This window comes from Globicephala melas, chromosome 11 (assembly GCF_963455315.2).
Source record: "Globicephala melas chromosome 11, mGloMel1.2, whole genome shotgun sequence".
In the NCBI taxonomy this organism is placed as follows: domain Eukaryota; kingdom Metazoa; phylum Chordata; class Mammalia; order Artiodactyla; family Delphinidae; genus Globicephala; species Globicephala melas.
Genome location: NC_083324.2, coordinates 78,650,256 through 78,672,019, shown reverse-complemented (window position 1 = coordinate 78,672,019; position 21,764 = coordinate 78,650,256). Strand labels below are relative to the sequence as shown.

At 46.9% G+C, this 21,764-nt stretch overlaps 1 protein-coding gene across 2 annotated transcripts in view; it reads left to right on the top strand.

Moving 5' to 3' along the window:
• Positions 1-21,764, top strand: part of ELOVL5 (ELOVL fatty acid elongase 5) — a 70,096-nt gene that overhangs the window by 45,701 nt on the left and 2,631 nt on the right. For both annotated transcript variants that reach the window (XM_030870455.3, XM_060307955.2), the window contains exons 3-7: positions 2,220-2,407; positions 16,168-16,245; positions 17,045-17,216; positions 18,898-19,022; positions 21,154-21,288. In XM_030870455.3, coding sequence (XP_030726315.1) covers positions 2,220-2,407; positions 16,168-16,245; positions 17,045-17,216; positions 18,898-19,022; positions 21,154-21,288 — 698 coding nt within the window. The remainder of the gene's footprint in view (positions 1-2,219; positions 2,408-16,167; positions 16,246-17,044; positions 17,217-18,897; positions 19,023-21,153; positions 21,289-21,764) is intronic.

Genomic DNA, 21,764 nt, shown 5'->3' with positions numbered 1-21,764 from the left:
TCTGTGATAATAGTGAGGGTGTGGAGAAAGAGTCTAACTTGGGGTGACCTCTCTGGAAGGTACTTGTGGTTTCTGTTGAAATTAAAATGCTCGTGTCCTTTGACTCAGCAAAGGTATGTATAAGGAAGGTCCTTAACAGCATCGCTTGTCAAAACTGGAAATAATCTAGAAACCCATCCATAGGGGACAAGTCAAATTAGTGTGCAGCCCCTGGAAAAGAACAAGCCAGATGTATCTCTCTGTGCTGGTGTTGGGACGATGCCTTCCTTGAGTGTTGCTGGATCAAAAATCCAATTTTAAATGGCTGGAACAATAATAAAAATTATTAGCTTACATGATGTGATCTGAGTCACTTCAGGGGCTCCGTGATGACACCCAAGGACCCCGTTCTTGTCATTTCCTACCTTGCATCCTCGGTATGTCAGCAGCTCTGTCCTCAGGATAGGTTTTCCCACCTTTCGTGGTTGCAAGGTGGCTGCTGCAGCTCTAGGCTGCACCTCCAGAGGAGGAGGGAGAAGTCTGATCATTTGCACAGTTTTAAGAACAAGTAAATTCTTCCCCAGAGCTCTTCACAAACTGTCATCTCCTCATCAGTGGCCACAGTTGCTCCACATGCTTATGTCTGAGCCAGCCCCCAGGGAGTGGGTTAGGTCTCCACAGTTGACCAGATCCCTAAGGATTTACCACCTGGGGTTGGGGCCAGCCACCCAGGAAGTACTTGGATACTTGGTCATATAGCAGAATGAAGATCTGTGATAAAATTTAAAAAGCATGGTGCAAAACAGCGTTAAGTAAAAGGAAATGGGAGGTTTTTGTGGACGCATTTATTATGTTTGTGATTATGTACACATCAACATTTGTAACAGTCTGATGTTAGTTGCTGCGGAGGAACTTGTTTTCTCAGAATTGACCGCTTCCAGCCCAGAGCTGAGAACAAAAGGGGTTAAGAATCATCTTGTTAAGTTCACTGGGGGGGCCGCTTCCCTGAAGGGCTTCTGAGAAGCACAGTTCGGCAGAAACTGGCAGCCACCACCCTAGCATCACTAGTGGGGAGAGGATGGAGGGCGTCTCCCTCTGAAGCCAAGAGAAGAAACACTGCGGGAATTTAGGGTGTCTGCAAGAAAGGAGACTGACAGTGGTTCCCCAAGTGCATGTATGCTCCACTTAACCTGTGCTTGTCCTACAAGGTCAAGGGAGAGAGCATTGGAGAGAGTAGCAAGATGGTCCAGCCAGGAGCTCAAAGAAGGGGCTGAGACACTGTCCCCACTTAGCTGCTGCTGCTTAGAGGATACGGAAGTGAAACCAGCATGTGCCTCTGAGCTTCACAGTGGGGGGGCCTTGGAGGGTATGTAGAGCGAAGGGCAGGCTACAGGTTTGGGGGCTCACTGCAGCAGGATGCAGAGGGGGACGTGCTGCAGAGGTGGCTTCCTAGGAGTCAGCCAGAGGATGGAGTTGAGTCTTGCAGGGGACATATAACACCCAAGGGATCCGGCTGCCAGGGAGTTTGTTCCCAGCCACGGGAGGGCTGTCAGGTTGCCGCGGGCAGCCACTTGGAGTGCATTTTCCTTTTCCTCCTCCTTCCTGCCTAGGAGAGGGGAGGGGAGCCAGGGAGGTCCTTCCTGTGCCAGTAATTTCCTTGAATCAGTATAGGTCTTCCCTCTCAAGCTTCTGTTCTTCACTTACCTGGTCATTGCTGCTTCACCCTCACTTTTTAAAATATCATCCCCGCTGCTGTTGCCCATGGCACTCGTGGCAGACGCTGCCTGTTGAATCAGACGATCTCTGAGCTGGCTGAGTGGCACGTCTTCTGAGTCTGCGCATGCTGGGCAGACTGGCTGACACTGGGCTGGGATGGAGGACTTTGGAACTCAAAGACTGCCATGTCTAGGGTTTCCTTGTCCCATGCATAATTCAGCAAGCCTGGTTAATCAATCCAGTTAATGGAAAATTGAGCTTTCTCCTTGGTTTCTTTAAGATTCTTTGGAAAGGATTTTTAAAAATTATTTAGCAAAACCTGTGACTAATAACGCGTGTCGTTACTCAGAACATGAGTGTGAGCCTCACCTTGAGGCTGTATATTGAAGACTCACAGTTCCTCTTCCAGTTGCTTTGTTGGCTTGGGAAATTTTAATTAACATTTTAATGTTTGAAAAACATTGTTACTATTTTTGTATCTACTTTGTTAATCACTAAATGTTGTTTCTTTTAATATTTTCCAGATCCCAGAGTAAAAGGATGGTTTCTTCTGGACAGTTATATCCCTACTTTGCTCTGCTCCATCCTATACTTGCTAATTGTGTGGCTGGGACCAAAATACATGAAGAATAGGCCGCCGTTCTCTTGTCGGGGGATTTTAGTGCTGTATAACCTTGGACTCACGCTGCTGTCTCTCTATATGTTCTGTGAGGTAGGTTAGAGGTTAACACAGCTTCCTCTCACTTAAATGTACTCGTGTCACCGTCCTGAATTGTGCTCCTAAGTGGAGAAAGGCAGCTGCGTGGGGGCAGAGAACAGGGAGGGCAGGTACAGTAATGCGTTTCGAGGATGTTATAAAATCGATGTTTCAAAACGCCAGAGTTATTTGTACAAATGTGCCTTCTGGGCACATCTATCTAAAGTAGAAGGCTTTGCTATGGATTCTTTTGTTATTGATGTTCTATATTATACTCAGAATTAAAATTAATATTTTCAGAAATACTCTTACGCAAGCAGAACACAGAGTAGAAAATGAACAGAACGCAAAGAACAGATCTGTGAGCATTTTATTATGAAGCATTTAATAAACGCCTGGTTCTTGTTTGGAGGCAGCTGGGGAAGGAAGTGGGCGGAGTCTGCGTTTGGTATGTTTGTGGTCGGTCAGCCCTCTCCATCCTGATCTGATCGCTGTAGACAGCTTGGAGCTTTGCGAGGTTATTTTTTTCAAAGCTAAGAAGAGTAGATAGTGAGGTCTGCGTTTAGGGTTGGAATGGTCTAAGTTCAGGCCAGATTATTTTTTCTATAAAACAGGGATGTTGAAAACCAAATTTGATGATCTTGAAGGCTTAAGGAAGAGTGAAAGACACATTGGAATCAAAACTTAAGCCTCCTATTTTGACAGTATAGTCACTTAGCCTTTAAAGCTAGAAGGGGAGGAAAGCTCCCACCGTGATAAGTACGATTTGTATGCATTTTTAGGGACAGAACTACACTGTTCAGGTTTATAGCACAAAACTACTGCTAAATCTCTGGGGCTGAGACTCAAGCCATACATAAAACAAACACTTGCAAGTACTCCTGTTTGGATTTTTAACCTTTCATTTTGGCTTCTTCTCCAAGGAGTAGTAAAAGAGAAGAAAAGGGGAGAAATCAATACGAATCTTGCAGTGAATTCCCCAGCAGCCTCAGGCTGTGACGGGGGTCTCCCCGTGTGTGTGCGGGGGTGTGCGTGTGATGCAGGAGCTGGTGGGAAGCATGTGTCTGATCGTCAGAGGCACTGCCGCTGGGAGAGGTTTGGGTCTGGCCGCCCCCCACATGTGCTTCATAAGCCAAGGTAAAGGTTTTATGACTAGGCTGGTAGATGCTACTATCATTGCTTTTATGCCTGACAGTCTGTGAAATGCTCACAACTCCTGTTCTGCTTCCTTTCTGGCCTGTTCTAGAGCGAAAGCAGTTTAATTAGCCTCCGAGGTGGAGATTGCGGGCCTGGAGGCAAGGGCAGTGCACAGGAGTGGGCCCAGCACTGTGCTCATCTCTGTGTTCCAGGGACAAAGCCGCAGCAAGCTGTCAGGTGTCTTAGAGCGAACCGTTGACTTTCCCCTACTTGATAGATGGTAGAGCCATTTCCTTAAGAAGGCTCTTATAGAGTTTATTATTACGCCTAGCAATATTCTAGAGAAAAAGTATTTAAGACTATTAAATCTTACAGAACTTAAGTATCTGTCTGTCTTATATGTTTCTCAAGCCCTAGAGATATAATTACAACTTCATAATTAACCTCTGAAACAGGTAATTTCCTGGTAAAGAGGGGAAGAAGAGTGCTAGGTAGATCGCTTCCAAGTGCATGTGGCTGAATGTGGGGGGTTCTGAAAGCATTGTAATAGGAAGTACAGATTTCCCTCCAAGACAGCTTGGCGAAAACATTGGAAGATGTTGAGCAGTATCTAAGCCCTGAATAGAGAGATTCAGGAAATAGAGGAGGAAAATAACGTGCTTAACCCACAATTTAGAGTACATAGGGAAGTAATGGATAAGGGGGCAATAATCTTTAAATTAAATCAAGTTTATAAAAATAGGCCCAGATCAGATATTCCCGAGTTGAAAATAAACCCTAGTACCCACATTAGATGATATTTCTTTTTGATTTTGTCTGACTTTTTTTTTTCCTGTACTTACATAAACCCCTCAGGGATACCCTTATAACATATCTTTCGTCAAGTTTTAAATTTCATTTTAGCTACTGGTTTTTCCTCTTTTTTTGCTTAGCATTTATAGTCCAATGAGTACTGAAACACGGGGCAGTCATGGCATTTTACAGCAGAACAAACTGAGGGGACCATGGAGCCCAGCTAGGCCCCTCATTTCAGGGAAACATCCCAAGAGTTGGAGCCATTGCCTGTGGTCACACCATTGGCATGGTCACAACGATTAGTCTTTATTTACCCACCTGCTTATCTACGTATTTGGGTCTGTAAAGAATCTTAAAAATAAATATGTAGCCATTGGTATTTCTGTTTGTTTAATCCTGTGGTATGAATTCTCAGCTGCCTTGGCAAAGTTCTAGGTTAATATAAAGAAAATTAACTGTTGCAAGGAGATAAGAGAAATCTTGAAAGAGGGAGATAAAAAGGAAATGAGAGAGGCGTCAGGAAGTTTTAAAATGACTGGAAGAAGAAAAGTAACCAAATGACTGTCTTGTAACTGTGAAACTGAGTTTAAGGTATAGAAAGAGCTTGGTCAGAGCTTCTACACTTGGTAGAAAGAAAATTAAAAAGAGAGACATGGCTTTACTTCTGATTGCCTCATGAACTTGGTGTTTATTTCTGGGAAAGAGGTCATAATCCCTGAATAGAAGTATGTTTGAAAGTGGTATGTTTTAGATTAGGAGTAGAGGACTTCACGGCAAGCATTTTTTCATTTATTAAATTAGGTGTTGTCTAAGATCACAGTCAGTGGTAAAGCCTCGAAAATAAAATGTCAAGTTATAGAAGAGAAACAACTTAGTTTGCATTACTCACTCAGCTTTGTAAAACGGTGTCCTCATAGCAAACATAAACACCTTGTGTGCCGTTCTACCCACACCCCTACTCCTCCAGCCCCCTCCCTCCCCCCCACCTCCCAGCTCCAGGGCATGTTTCATCTGAATGGAAGCCCCACTGTGTTTTCAGACTATCCACACATCTTTCCCTTTGTCCCCAAGATTGAGAATCCCCACCCACCAGATGCCAGATTGTGACTTTTCCCTCATTGTGCAGGGTGTACCTGGGCTGGACTCAGGTTTCCCCTGGCTCACCCAGTAGTACAACTCCTTAGTTAACATGTCAGACACTCAGGGGGCTGCTCTGTCCTGACCTGGAACTTTTTTGGTATATCGGCCCTGCTCCTGGCCTCTGGCCTCTCGTCAGCAAAGCAGGGAGGATCCAGTTGCTTGGTTTGTCACGGTCCGGAGGGGAGCATCCCTGTGCAGGGATCGCGGGGCTCAGCAGTAGCAGCAGGAAGCAGGGTCAGCACGCACAGCACGTCAACCTTGAACTTGAATGGAGAGAACTGCTGGCTGCCCTCCTTAGCAGCCTGCCCCAGTGCCCCATCCACTCAGACCCCCAAGACCAGGTTCTTCCTTTCTTTGGGTCTCTGCCCCACCTAGAAACTCCACTTCCTTCAGACCTAAGCCTGCCTCGGTTTGACAGTCCCCGTCTCGTTTCTGAGGACCCTTCTCAAGGTCAGTTGCTCTGTGACACCTTGAGAGGGCTTGGCTCTAGAGCAGTGATCCCAGCCTCTCCTGCCTCCCCGTGGTCCCGAGGAGCCTGACGCCTTCTGTCCCATCACGGTGCCCCCAGGGGTGCCCACGGTGCCTCCAGCCTTGCGTCTCTCACACGCACCTCACTGGCTGTAGTTACAATGTTCCTTCCACATCTTTTCCGTCCCCTTGTTAGCATGGCTTCAGCATTAAGACATAAAAAAGCAAATGCCAGAACGACGTTTTACTTTATTTAACAAAGATAAATCACAGATTACAAACAAGATTATTTTGATTGTTTATTCCATTGCATTTAGAACTGTGTGTTGTGAAGTAGTGTGAGAAAATTCAGTGAAATGATTCAAACATTCAGAACATTTAAAATGTAATTTTAGAGGATGATTGATAGCTAACTCGATAGGTGACCTGAATTGGCATAGATTCAAAACTTATTTTTTCTTTCCCTTTGCAATTTTTACTTAAAATTGTAAGTCCAAAACTACTTCAGAATATGGAAAATAAAATCATAGAAATATATTTATCTATGTACCTAACAAATATTGACATTACTGGTTTGAATTTTTTGTTTAAAGAAGAAATGACAAAAATGCATCTAAAGCACAGCCCCTTCACAGATTTGACTCTTCTGAAGTTCGTTTCTTTTCTGGATATGTTTGGGGTGTTTTTTGTTTTTTTTTTGTGGTACGCGGGCCTCTCACTGTTGTGTCCTCTCCCGATGCGGAGAAGCACAGGCTCCGGATGCGCAGGCCCAGCGGCCATGGCTCACGGGCCCAGCCGCTCCGCGGCATGTGGGATCTTCCCGGACCAGGGCACGAACCCGTGTCCCGTGCATCAGCAGGCGGACTCTCAACCACTGCGCCACCAGGGAAGCCCCTGGATATGTTTTTATACTTTTACTAAACATGTATGTATATGTGACAACTTACAGAATATTCTGAGACAATTTTTTTAACTTACATAAATGGTGTACAGTTTATACTCTTTATCAAATAACTTTTTTCAGTCAGCATTATATTTTGAGAATATATGTTGAATCGTATGGATTTCATTTCATTAGTTTTAACTTCTCTGTATTATTTCAGTGTTAGAGTTTATTACGCCATTTTATCCATTTTTCTTTGGATGGACATGTACGTTATTTCCAATGTAACAATTTTGCATTGAGATCCTTGGAGAATTATCTCCCAACACTATCTTTCTCCTTTGCAGAAACTTCACTCTTGTTTTGCATTTTGCATTTTTTAATGTATTACAGAAACAAAATTGTATTATTTTCATAATTATTCTCCAAAGCAGCAATTCTCATGTGCTTTACTAGCTAGAAATAAATCTATATGCTGGCATTTGAGGTAAAAAGCTTTTGCAGTTAAGAAGGAATTAAAAAGTATGTTTTTTTCTTGATCAGAAACCTTCCTCCCCAAACAGAAACAATGTTGCATTGAATGTTATTGGACATGTCCCTGTGTGCAAATTTTATTTATTTATTTAGGCCAGGTATACACTTAGGAGTTAATGACTGAATCTTGACACTCTTGTCTTTTAGTGGGGAAATTTTAATCCATTTTCATTTAGTATAATCGTTATATTGGAATAATTTCTGTCACCTTTGTGTGTTTGTATGTTTTCTTTGCTCTTTTTTTATTCCTTTCCTGCTTTCTGTTGCATTTTTTTTCATTTTACTGATTTAAAAGTTATTCTAATTCTATTATTTAGTAATTACCTATAAGTTTTTAACATGCACCCTTGACTTAATGAAGTCTAAAATGAATTACTGTTTCTACTCCTGAACAGTACAAGGACCGTAGAAGATCTGGGCTCTGATCCCCCATCTTCCATGTTATTGTTAGCAGGTGTTTCATTCCACCTCTTTCTGAGGTCCTAAACAGTCATCATTACAGTCTGTGCTTACTGATTTTCTTTGCACGCTGTTCATTTGTGAAATCCATTCTTTCCTTTGAGATTCAGTTTTCTTCTGAAGTAGTTCCTTTTCTGGGAAGGGTAAACTCAGTCTCTGTTTGAGCATCATTTATGTGACTTTATGCTTGAATAGTATTTTAGCAGGGCGTAGAATTCTAAATTAGCAGTTATTTTCCCCCAGCACTTTGCAGATTTATCAGAGAAGTCTGCCACACTCCCATTTTTGTTCATTTTGTAGGTAGTCTTTTTCTTTCCAGATATTTCTAAAATTGTTTAAGAATGAAACAGAGTGTGCCTAGATAGTAGTCCACTTTTATTTATCTCACTCAGGTTTGTGTGCATCCAAGCTGAGAATTTCTGTGTTTCTGAATTTGGGAAAGTCGTCAGGCATCATATCCTCGATGCTTCCTCCTCCTTCACCAGCTCTGGCTGGAGCTCCTATTAGACGTGTGTTGGACATTCTCACCCCTACGTATTCTCTCTCATGTTTTTTGAATCTTTATGTCTCTCCTGCATTCCTCTAATTCACTCGTATTTTCAGTTGTGTCTAATCTGCTCTTTCAGCCATTTTTAGTTTCAGTTACTATACATTTTTTATTTCTTCATAAAAATTCACTGCTTGTTCTTTTTTTCACTTCATAACATGGAAACATTGGTTTTTTTCCTAGTTAGATACAACTGTGATCTCAAACTTAACCATTTGCTGTATTGCTATTTGAAAATATCCTTTAAAAAATTTTCTTCCAGCTATATCTGTGAGGTCATGCCTCTGGGAATAATTATTATATCAATGTTAATTTTTTTTTTTTGGCCACACTGCACAGCATGTGGGATCTTAGTTTCCCGCCCAGAGATCAAACCCATGCCCCCTGCATTGGAAGCGCAGAGTCTTAACCACTGGACCGCCAGGGAAGACCCTATGTTAAATTTCTTTACCTTTTTTAAAAACAAAAACAGGACAGTTTGTAGGGTGTCCCGTGTAAGCATCCCAAGCTAGTATTGCTGGGGTCATCTCAGGTAAACGTGTCTGCCCCAAATAAAAGAGATTTTTAAAAGAACTTGAATATAAGCTCACTTCCTCTTTTCTAACTTATTTTTTTAGGGGAAGCCTCACCTTACAGTTAGGCATCAGTGGTGTTGGAGTTGTTTTGGAGTTTCATATAGCGTTTCTGCCTTGTGTTAACGGTGGGGAGGTGGTTCAGCTTTCGCGCGGTTTGCTGCGTTGCCAGGACCAGACGTCAGTGGTTTTCTTCTTTGAATCTTCTCTTGAAGATTTCTGATGCTGCTTTATGCGGAGGGTGAGAGAAGTTGAGCATTTGACGGGAAGGGTGTTTTGCTTGTGCTTTCCGCCCCCTCTGTAATTGTGGCGTCGGTGCTGTCAGCACGTCTCCCCAGGCCCCCGACAGCACTGCCTCCCTGGCTCTGGCTTTGAATGTCCTCGATAGAGCTGCAGAGCAGTTGTTCTGGAGACATTATATTCTAAACGGTCTTGTTTTTCTTTCCCTTCAGGCTTTCTTAAAATAGATATGTTATTGTGGAAAAAAATAGGATTTGGAAAAACACTTAAAGGACCTGGCAAGTAATTACTGAATTTTATTTAGAAATGATTTTGTTTCCCAAAATACTCTGAAAAAGACATTTAGTACTATTCTGCCTTTCCGCATTGAACAGAAGTTGAAACTCTGGTGAGATTAATACTTATAGGAAAGGCCCAACTATTGCCTAAAACACTTCTCACTCACAGTTCCCTTACCACTGAAACTCCTTGCTCAGAAAGAAGCTTCTCTCAGGGAGAAGCAGCACCTCAGTTACCTGCCTGTCCATTTACCTGGCACTGCCCTGAGGGAATGCCTGCAGTGGGAAGATGGAGAGAAGGATTCAGCCTTCTGACAGACAGCCTTCCCCTCAGCCACACTCCCAGGGGACAGGGAAGGGATGCCTTCCAGTAGAGAGGAAGCTTTGGCTTTGGTCCAGAGCCAGGCCTGACTCCTCTAAACTGACCCTACAGACCTTGGTAACTGAGCCTTACAGCTGGTGTAAAAAGGAACCAGTCTACAAATCCTCAACTAAAGCAGACTCAGTTTGTAAAGCAGGAGTCAGAAGGTAAGCTGGAGGTCTCTCTTTGTTTTTGTTTTTGTTTTTGCGGTACACGGGCCTCTCACTGTTGTGGCCTCTCCCGTTGCGGAGCACAGGCTCCGGACGTGCAGGCTCAGCGGCCATGGCTCACAGGCCCAGCCGCTCCGCGGCATGTGGGCTCTTCCCTGACCAGGGCACGAACCCGCGTCCCCTGCATTGGCAGGCGGATTCTCAACCACTGTGCCACCAGGGAAGCCCTGGAGGTCTCTCTTTAAATTCCGCAGAGGATGCTCTGGTGGGGCTTCTGTATACAGTAGGAGCAGCAGCAGTGCAGACCTAGTCACGAGCCTTCAAGCGCTGGGGCAGAAAGAGCAGACATTTGTGTAGAGTCATAGCAAAGACTTACATATACAGTGCCTGCCTTATGCCAGGTACTGGGTTCACTCACTGTTCATCACACTGTCACTGTCCCCTTTCTGCAGAGGCAAAGCCCCGGGTGGACCTGGGATTCGAGTCTGTGCTTCAGGCCATTGTGCATCACTGCCTCAGAACACTGAGCCTCAGCTTGGGTTTTCTCTCCCAGCCAGTCCCATAAAATATAAAATGAGTGTTTCTTGTGGGGTATGTGGAAGCAATTTACCAGAAACCACCTCTCAGGAGGCTGAATAGTGAGACAAAAGGACTGCCAGCGTAAGTGGACAGGGCCCAGGGTTGAGGGAAGAATGCCAGACATACCTGTGTCAGGCTGGGCTGAGGACAAGCTGTTTCTTTGTGCTTTGTTCTGAAGCCTTCTCTAGTGTACAGAGCCTGGCCTTATGACGTAACCAAGAGTATTGCAGTCAGCTGTAACCCAAGGGGTTCCTGGGCCTCAGTGGAAAAAAACACTTTGGGAGGCCACAGGTATGAAATTATCTTAATGGGCATCCTTCTGCTCTGGACAGGAAAGATTTGAAATTCAAAACCACATGCTTTGACTTGACCCTGTTCCATAATGGCACTGCCAATATTGGCCAGCTAAACCTTGGAGAAAGAGGTGCTTTTAATTTGGGAGTAGCTGATGGTTCATTTGAAACCAAACATCTGCTGAAGATAAAGATGCAGCGAAAGGTCTGCTTTTCCATAGAATTCTTCATGAATAGAGTATCTCCACTGTGTTCTTACTAAAGACACAAAACCAGACAAAGAAGGTCAGAGGAGCTTGGAAGTGCTGTTAGAGACATTGCATTTGGACCAAGAGTCAGGATTCCTAGGTGCTGGTCCCAGCAGTGCCACTGAGAAGCTGTGTGACTTTGGACCAGCCATATCAGTACTCGTCTCTGTTTCCTTAATAAAAAACATGACCTTGTACCGGTTCAAAAAAGTACACACTTGTAGATGCCACAGGAACAGTCAAGTCTAGGGAGATGTCAACCTCACACGCTTTGGGTGGTGGTGCTTATTTTAGCAAAGTCCCTCGGGTCCTGGGATGGTTGAATTTCAGCGTGGATAGTGTCTGTTCCCGTTACCTTTCATTCCATTTCTGCTTAGGGGGAGATAACCACACAGCTCATCAAACCCTCATCACTAAATCCATTAGCCCCTTTTGGAAAGGGGTCACCTTACTGCTCTGACATCTTGGGTTGAGTGAACTGATGAGGGCCACACAGGATGACATTTTTCTGCTTGAAGTGTTTCAAATGATCTTGTTTCTTGAGATGCTTTGGTGGCATTACAGAAAGTGCCTTGGAAGTGGTTATCATGCTATAGGGTATACATTTGTGGTTAAATTGTGGTGTTAGATGAGAAAAGTCAACTCTCACCTAGACAATCAACTAGAGATGAATCACTCCGTGAACTGCATCATCCAGACCCAGCTGTGATATTCACTTCAGTTTTCTTCTTTAAGTGAAAAGATGCACGAAACCACTTTTGGTTATTGAATTTGTCTCATAAGGAGAGAAGAAAGCTTCTAGCTAGGCTTTAATTATAGCTCTGCACACGCCCATGGCCTAATTGAAGTTTGCTTTACTCCAGAGAAGGAGTGGTGGTTCACAGCGGTGCTGTGTGTGTCTTGGTTACTGGGGAGAAGCCAGGTGTAGGGTACTTAGTGCTCCCTCGGTGGTTCTTGGAGTGGCCGGTGGGATCCGGAGCTGGGGTGGTGGTGGCCAGCTGCTTGCTGTGGCCTGCTTTTCCACTGGAGCACGGACCTGCCCTGTCGGGGTGACTTCCAGAAGTCAGGGTAGAGCTCTGCCCTCACTTCCAGTGCCTCCCCTTTGGTCCCACCTCCTGGGCCCTCCCTGGGGCTGCAGTGTGATGAGCTGCCCAGAGCAGCTCTTGGAGGGAAGGCCGGGCGTTGGCTGAGAGCCTCCAGGGTCTGGTACTCAGACATGCCGTTTTCTTCTGATGGGAATGGAGAGAGCAGGACCCTGATACTGGCCACTTGTACGGAGGGCGGCTGAGAAGCTTAGGTGAATAAACTTGAACTCGGGTGCTTGATCCTCATGTGTTAAATATCCTATCCCTTTTGAAGCCAAGGATATTTAAGAATTAAACTCCATGTCACCAGTATGACATTTAATGAGGACTGGTTTTCATCTTGTGAACGGAAACTTTTATTTTCCCCTGCAAATAAAACATTGGGCCTAGATTTAAGGGGCAAGAAGCAGCACCTTGAACACTTTGTTGTTATCGAGCAAATATTTGTTCAACATCCCTTATGTACGAGTCCCCGTTCCATCTCCCTCCACCCCCGTGATGGATTCTGTGGATGCAGATGTGCAGACACAACCTCTGAGAGCTTACAGAGGAGCTTCAGACAGAGCCAGTGACGGGTCTTAAAGGAGCATGTAAGCACATAGGTGTAAGTCACGGCACCTAGGCTCAGAGGCAGGAGACGGGCTTCAGCTGGAGTGCTCAAGAGAGCAATCATGAAAAACAATAAAATTTTAGCTGACCTTTGAAGGATGAATACAATTTTGAGAGCTGGAGATGGGGGTCCATGGGTGCGGAGAGCACTGCAGTTGAAAAGGATAAAGTAATGGTCATTTCTAACAGTTGCTGTGCTTATCCTCTCTACCAGGTTGGGTGAGATAAGCATTACATACATCTTGTTAACGTCTCACGGCAGCCTGAACAGGCCAGAGTATTATTTTTATCCTGTTTGAAGAGTGAGTAAAATGAGGCCTGAAGAGCTGCCATCTGTTTTTGTAAATAAAGGAACAGGCATGGTTTGCTGTTTCATAGTATTTTTTGTGCTCCCTCCCTCCCATTGGTGATGTAACAGAACTGCAAGTTTCTGTTTCTAAGGAAAGGCTTCTGTGAACAAAGATTTTACATTCTCTTCTGGTGTTTTTGAAAGTTGTTTCCCCTTTTTTACTGCCAAGGGGCAAAAGCAGATGTGCTTAGAGGGGATGCCCAGAAGTGGTGACGCGTTTGCTTTGAAGTCTTCACACTGTCTCTCCTAGTTGCTCCTGTGACCAGAAACACGGAATCATGCAACAGCCAGCTGGGCTCAAGGGGTGGGACTTCCTACAAGGGAAACAGATTTTGCCCTTGGAGAAGGTATCTCACCTGGGAGAGGCTCACACCTGTGCTCTAGGCTTCTTTATCTCCATCCTTTAACCCAGTGGAGTTCCAAAAAGTTCTTTCTCTGTACCCTCCAGCCACAGAAGAAAATTTATCAGCGCCCTCATGGGGTAGAAGGAAGGGGAGCAAAGAACATTGTGCCAAGATGACACCTCTCTTCCCTCAGGTGTCCATCCCAGCGCGGGCACACACGCACACACACGTGCGTGCACACACACGCACACGCACACGCACACACGCAGCCCACTTTAGACTCAGGCTTTGTATCTTGATGCAACGTTGGGACTTCTGGTAGGTCTGCATGCGGTGTGCTTAACTGGCATGACTTTAGGAAAGGGAAGACCAGAAAGATAATATACCTTCCAGTAAATTACCTGTGGGTCTGGTTTTTCAAAGATAGTATAGTGTAGTTTATGTGTGGTCTGTTTTCAAAAAAATCGTAGTAACTGTAGAAAATTAAAACAGAACCTTTGGAAATAATTTAATACAGCCTCATCTGCTTACAGTAAAGAATGACCAAGGTCCAAGGGAATTAGCTGGCGTGTCCCAGGTTGCTCACTAGCCCTGGTACTTCTGCTCCCTAATCCTGGGTTCTTTTCATCATAAAATGATCGGCTGGTCTTTGGCCGCAAAAACCGTGTTAGCTCTTAAAGGAGTTAGTAGAAGGAAAACCAGATTGAAGCAGGGTGTTGAGTGTGCTGGCTTTTGTCTCTGAGGGTGGAAGTTTAACCGTTTGTCTTCAGACCTTTGTGATCAGCTGATGTTCCCTGAGGGTATCTGTGTGCCGCTGCCCTCCCCCCCAGTCAAACTCTGTTGGAGGACAGTGTAGGGGAAGGTGGTCAGTGCGAGGGTTTAAAGTCCTGTGTCTCGGTTACATCTTTTGTGCAGTGCTGGTAGGTGAACCATTTCTTACGTGAATCAGGTAGCATGAAACCAGTGGTTCCCACTCCTAGTTTCACACTGGAATTGCCTTGCAAGCTTCTGGTTTAATGGTCTGGGGGAAGCCAGGCATTAGGAATTTTTTTTTTTTTTTTTTGCGGTACGCGGGCCTCTCACTGTTGTGGCCTCTCCTGTTGCGGAGCACAGGCTCCGGACGCTCAGGCTCAGTGGCCATGGCTCACGGGCCCATCTGCTCCGCGGCATGTGGGATCCTCCTGGACCGGGGCACGAACCCGTGTCCCCTGCATCGGCAGGCAGACCCTCAACCACTGCGCCACCAGGGAAGCCCCCATTAGCAATTTTTAAAAGCTCTCCCGGTGAGCCTGTCCTACAGCTGGAATGGGAACCACAGCTTAACAGTTCTCAAACATCAGTGGCATCAAAAATCACCTGTGAAACAACCAGTTTTCACACCGCGGAGCTTCACACCCAGAAGTTTCTGATTCAGTGGGTCTGGGGTTAGGCCTCAGATTTTATATTTCTAGCTAACTCCTGGGTGATGGTGCTGCTGCATCGGGACCACGCTTTATAAACCACAGGATTGGATTCTCTAGGGTTTTGGCTCTGAAGCTCCAGGCAGGGCTCAGGTATTTGCATGTCTTTTGAGTTCCCACATGATGCTGGTGCAGCTGGACTAGGGAACACGTTGAGAACCACACTTGGGGGCCCAGTGGCCGGTTCCTCGTCTTGGCTCCCCAGATGAGCTCAAGCATGACAAGACAGACCACCTGAGGTTTCTCCTCCCATGGCCCCACTTGACCACCAGAGGGAGAGCCACCAGGAACAGTTGAGGATGCCAAGGCTTCAGGAGATGGTGGTAAGCTGCGGTCTCCATGGAGAAAGGCGCATCTCGTGGGTGTCTGGCTGGCTGGAACATAGTGGACACGCACAGGGTGGTCAGATCACACCTTCCTTCTGGACCGTTGGAGCAGGTCCTTAGGTCTCCCCTTAGCCGGGCATCACCCTCATGTGCAGGTGAGGCAGCTGAGGCCCTCATGGAGAACTGGCGACCCTGCAGCTCTGCACCCCAAGTCCGGGGTCCTCACTGTGCCACCACAGTGCCTACTCTGCCGCAGGTGAGTTCCGAGGCATGGGCACAGTTCCTCGGTTCGCAGAGGTCTCATTCATGGATCCGGAGATGACACAGCAGCGGAAAACAGTGAAGAGGCTCAGGCTGGACTCGGTTGCCCCAGGCTTGCAGCAGGGGGGCTCCAGACCGGCATCAGGATCACCTGGGAACCTGCTAGAAGTAGGAATTCTTGGGCCCCACCCCAGACCTGCCAGACCAGAAACACTCCCCAGCAATCTGCCTTTCACTGTGCCCTTGAGGTGGTTCTGATCCTACACACTCAGGTTTGAGAAAGCCTGTGGTTTCCCCTGAGGCCGTGGCAGGGCAGGACCCAAGCCCATGATTGGAAAACTTGGGCCTCGGAATTGGCGAGGTGCCTGTGACGGGCCCAGGGGAACTGAGGGTTCTGGAGAGAGGCAGCCTGGCAAAGCAGGGCCTGCCCCTTGTGAAATTGAGTCCCTAGTCATTTAAACCCCCCTTGGTTCACACTCCCTTGTCATTATGGTTTTTTGCCCGGACCAAACTTGCCTCAGCACAGCCCAAGGTCAGTTTGCACAGATTCTCAAATTAATGAACTTTAATTGAATAGGACTTCTCCTGGTTCTTATTTTGTTGGTGATTAGCTTTTTCCCTTTTCTTTTTTTTCCAGTTAGTGACGGGAGTATGGGAAGGCCAGTACAACTTCTTCTGTCAGGGCACACGCAGTGGAGGAGAAGCAGACATGAAGGTATTGTCTTTTTTTTTTTTTTTTTAATAACTAAATTGTTCAAAAGACAAGATGGCCGTCCAGGTAATCCCTGTGGACATTTTTTAAAGAACTTTAAAAGCAGTATGTGCACATGGTATGAGAACTTAAGCAGCATGAAAAGTATAGAATGGAAACTAAAATCTCCCTCTCTGCAAAAAGTAAGTCCTCTTGACAGCTTCCAGGGAAAAAAATGTGCATGCATTTATCAGTATTTGTGCTCTGTTTATATAAACGGGATCGGAAGGATGTCTTAAGTGTTTTAATCATTCCTCTAAGTGGCCTCTGAGTGTGGTCTGCCGGTTCCAGCTTCCACTCTGGCGTGTTTTTTGGGTTTTGTTTTTAACAAAACGCTGCAGTCTACCCTCAACGTGGCAGTCATTTCGTTAGAGACCCCGTGTGGCACGTTTAATTGGGCAGAACCTGGCACTGGATACCCTGATTCCTTTCTTCCTCTGCCTCGTGTCTGTCACCTGCCCCACGCCAGCCCCTGAAAGCAGAAGTGCCTTTCATGTGGTTTTCTTCCTCCGATGGCTCTGTAGGCTCCTTCCAGAGGGAACAGGAGGCCGGCGGGGATCTGTTAGAGACTTGAAAAGGGTTGGTGGACCTTTGAGAGCTTTCCCTGCCTCCACTCCCCCCAGCCCCCCACCCAGCCCCTGGTGTTCTGGCTAAAGGCACTGCAGAGTGACGCTTTGGCAGGGCCAGTCGGGGGGAGCGGGGGTGGTGGGATCCTGGGGTTGAGCGCAGAACCCAGAAGATGCTTACGGCCCCTTCCTCCTAGATCATCCGCGTGCTCTGGTGGTACTACTTCTCCAAGCTCATTGAGTTCATGGACACCTTCTTCTTCATCCTGCGCAAGAACTACCACCAGGTCACGGTCCTGCATGTGTACCACCACGCCTCCATGCTCAACATCTGGTGGTTCGTGATGAACTGGGTCCCCTGTGGCCACTGTGAGTCGGGCATCTTTGGGGACAGGTGTGAGCGGAAAGGCTGAGTTGAAACTAAGGCTTTGAGAAAAGGTGTTGTTTCTGTAGATATCTAGGTCAAGCCTTTGAACGTGGTGTCCAGGTTGCCTTTAACGATAGTCTGCGTGGCCTGTGCACTCAGCAAGCTGACAGAACCTTTTTCTAGTTCGGTGCACATCCTGTGCTGATTTGGCAAGATGAGGGAAAGACCAGATTCCCAGCCTGGGGCACATGAAGAAATCAGGACAGAGTTCTCTATTCCAGATTGTCCCTGATCCTTGTTCCCCTATAATTTGGAAGACGTTTGACTGACAGGGACAGACCAGGAAGATGGAATCCCACCATGGAGTGGGCACCGGAGAACAAGCATTAGCTGTAGTACCTCAGGGAGTCTGCATCTACTCTGATATAGTGACCCTCACCTTCCTGAAGCGTGTTTAGCTGAGCAGCTTCTGTGACAAGCACCAACGTTTGAAGTAAATTCTCTAAGAAGGATGTGGACCGCTTGTAGTCCGAAGTGTCCTGTAATTTCCAGAGCTTTAAGTTGTCCCCGTCAGTGTCAGCCCAGGAGTTCTAACATGTCCCAGTCAAAATTTCTGTCATCCATCACCAACAGATTTTGACCAGGACCCCTTGAGTCTATTCACAATATGTTTTTCCCCAGGATAGCACCACCCTTGATTAACTTGGCCCGCCAGGATTCACATAGAGGATTTTAGAACCAGAAAGGACTTTCCAAGTATAGCTCCTTCCAGTTTGGGAGAACACTGAGACAAAAGAAGGGTTGGTAGAGCTCACACCTCATGGCCGTGGGTTACCTGACTTAACTTTCTAATAGAAATGGCACCTCCCCACATTAGAAGAGGACTTCAAATGTCAAAGATCCCACAGGATGACAGATGATCACCAGCCCCACCTGGCCGATGAGAAACAACCAGAGAATGGGCGTGACTTGTCCAAGGTCACGTGGCCAGTTGCTGTCATAGCCCAGCCTGGTGTGTCTGACCGCACGAGGGGGAAACTGGTAGCTTTGCTTGATTGCTCACTGTGGGGGCAGAGGGCGGAGAGTCTGAAAAAAGACCTGCTGGTTCTACTGGAAATTACAAATTAAGACATAAATAATGGGTCTCTCATCTCTAAGGAACGAGGCTCTGGACTCTATTATTGATAAGAATATATGGCCTCCGCACTGCGGTCCTGGGGAATAACTAGGAGGTGCTTTCAAAGACCTCTCCAGGCCTCAGCAAATGTGTAGAGACGGCCAGCTTTGAACGTACCGCCCATCGGCTGTGCTCCCCACATCTTCAACGCAGCAGTCAGAGGCACTTGGGCAGCTGCCTCTGGGAGCCACTGGGGGCCTGGCAGCAAAACCTTTAGGTGCCAGAGTGGGGCGGGTGGTCTCCTGACTCCTGTGCTGGATGCCCACCTGGTAGCTGCGCAACAGACCCTGGGCTTAAAGCATCATGACGACTGCCTTCCCTGGGTGGAAATTGAATTCTGATTGCATGCCCGTGCAGTGCCAGATTGCTGCCGCCGTGTCTGCTAGCCCCTGTTCAAACACACTTTGTGGTTTTTTTTGATTTAAAGGAATCTTGGATTTTATTTGTGACCTGTTACATATAAAGCATTGAGGCATCCTCCTCCCCAATTCCCTCTGTTCCTGCAGCTTATTTTGGTGCCACACTTAACAGCTTCATCCACGTCCTCATGTACTCGTACTACGGTCTGTCGTCCGTCCCTTCCATGAGGCCGTACCTCTGGTGGAAGAAGTACATCACGCAGGGGCAGCTGGTGAGTGACGTGGCCTCTTTCCCCCAGGACTTGCCACCTGGGGGACGCCAAGCTCTTCCCGGGGCGCTCTTGCTGCCCTCCTGGCTTCCTTGTTGTTTACGAGCTAAGATGTGGCTTTCCCATCCTCTCTCTCTCGGTCCAGTTAAACTCCTTGAAGTGGGCAGAGCAGGGCATCGTGTTCATTTCAGTCGATGGAGAGACCGTGCCTGTGAGGGTGCAGCTAGTTGGATTGCGGAGCAAGGATTAAATCGAACTCTCTGACTTCAAGTTCAGCCATTTGTTCTGAGTTTGTGCACAGAGCATGTGTGTGTGCACATGTTTTCTAATCAGAACCCAAATCCAAGGTGAAACCTGTGTATGTGTTTCCAGGATTTGCTGGGAGGAGCGTGAGCCCAGGGCGCTAGCTTATTAGGCAGCAAGGATGCAGGTGCCGCGCGACCTCTCAGCCTGTGTGGTGGTGAGGGTGGCACCCTTCCTGGGCCCACGTGCCAGGGCCACCCAGCAGCTGTTCGCACTTGGTGGTTATTTCCCACCGTCCTTCTTAAAGCTTTCCTCAGCTGTCAGTATGTTATACACCCTATTCCTCTCCCTTCCTGATTTCTTTCATAAACTAATTATTAACACTATTACTACTCACGTTAAAATCCTGACATTTGTTGAGTTTACTACGTGCCAGTCTCTCACGTCAAGTAAGCAGTTTTACATGGATTGTCCCAGTAACCTGATTTCGTGTTATTACCCCTGTTTTATAGATGAGGACATGGGAGCAATAGGCCAGAGCTAGCTAACCTGTCGATATTAGGTATTAAACTCTTGGCCCTGGCCTTGCCTTATTGGTACATTTTTTTCTAAGGAAACCAAGCTGATTCAGATCCCTCCAAGCCAACTGCAGTTTTTCAATATTGAAAGATAACCTTCTGGGAAAAAAAATCCGAGGAGACCGTCTGAGCTGCTTATGTGTTTGGCCTTTCGTTATCATCTTTGCCAGCGGCTGGACAGGCCTTGTTAATTTTCTCCTTACCCACCTGTGAGGAAGGATAATTGTTCTTCAGCCTCCCTGTTACACTTGAGAAGCGACGCAGAGATCGATTTGCTCCACGCGGCGTGGCTCTGCAGAAGCAGAATTTAGAGCAGCCTGGAGAGTCGGTTTCCCATTAGGCTCTGCCCTTTGAGGTGGAAGATTGCACCCAGTTCGCCTAGATTTATTCTGCACACCACTTACAGTTTCTTCTCAGTCTAGAATACTTAACCTTAAAAAAGGAAACAAGCAACAACAAAAAACAGTTCCCTACATGGAAGCACTGAAAGGTGGGCCCGAAATCCAGTGGGCAGAGCCCTGCCCTCCGCTGTTAACTCCTTAAAGGAAGCAGCAGCCACGCCTTATCTTAGCCCCTTCTCCCCATTTCCCTCGGCCCTTCCCCTGCTTCTCAAGATTGACTTGTCAGAAATAATCTAGGGAATTAGCATTATATGCCAGTCAGAGTATCAGTCTGTCTGCCAGCCTCAGCCTTCACCAAACCAGAAGGTCCATGGATAAGGATGGGGAAAGTGTCCCGTGGGATTGCACGTCCTGCGGTGAGGTCCCTGGTCCCTCTAAACATACACCCCACGCCCATCCTTCCTTTACAAAGAAAACAAAAAACAAAACTCTTGCATCTCCTATACTGTATTCCTGAACTGTGTGTGTGGTGTGTGTGTGTGTGTGTGTGTGAGGTTTTTTAAACGCGTTTTCCATTTTTTCCTCCAGCTTCATTGAGATGTAATTCACATATAGTATTGTGTAAGTTCAGGGTGTACAACGTAATGACTTGATATATGTATCTGTTGTGAAATCTACCCTCAGCAACTGCCGAATGTACAACGCAGTGTTGCCGGCTGTTCCCCAAGGTTTAGAGAAGATGGTTTCAGTAGTTGGAAGGGGAGGAGTGTATACGTAGGACCCATTCAGATGTATAACGAGTTTGGGTACGTTTAGCATAGGCCCCGTGTTTTTGGAATGACCTCTGTACCTACAGAAAGGTTAATAAGCGTTCCTTCCCAATCTTGGGGGTGCGGGGTAGAGCGCCCATCTGGCGGATGCCTTGGCCCTGGGCCGTGGCCGCGTGCTCAGCTGTGCCTCCTCCCCCACCAGGTACAGTTTGTGCTGACCATCCTCCAGACCAGCTGCGGGGTCATCTGGCCGTGCGCCTTCCCTCTTGGTTGGTTGTATTTCCAGATTGGATACATGATTTCTCTGATTGCCCTCTTCACAAACTTCTATATTCAGGTAAATCTCTTCTGTGGCGGTTGAGATTTGGGGTCCTTGCAGCCAAGGCCCTCATTCGTTCCCTATGGGGAGCCCCTGCCTTGGTGGGGCTGGGGTGGGGGTCGCTGCCAATGTAGGAGGAGGTACTGAAGTCTGTCCAGGCCTCTGGAGTTCCAGGTCTTCGATGAGGGAGGCTCGGGGTCCCTGTGGGAAAGCAGAGCTGTCCAGCAGGCCCCGTACCGCCTCCCTCGTGGCCACTGCAGACCCGCCATAGGTGAGTCTCAATACCATGTCCCTCAGCCCCACTGCCCTAGACTTTGGGGCTTAACTAAATGTCTGAAGAAATTTCCATCACAGACCCCAGTTATAGACAGAAATCAGCCTTTCGTCCTGGTTTTCTTACACTTTCTCTCCCCGCTGCTCAGGTTTGGGGTGTGGGTCGTTCCCAAGTGCATGATGTGATGTAGGTTTTTGCTCGTGGAAGGGTCTGTTTAGGG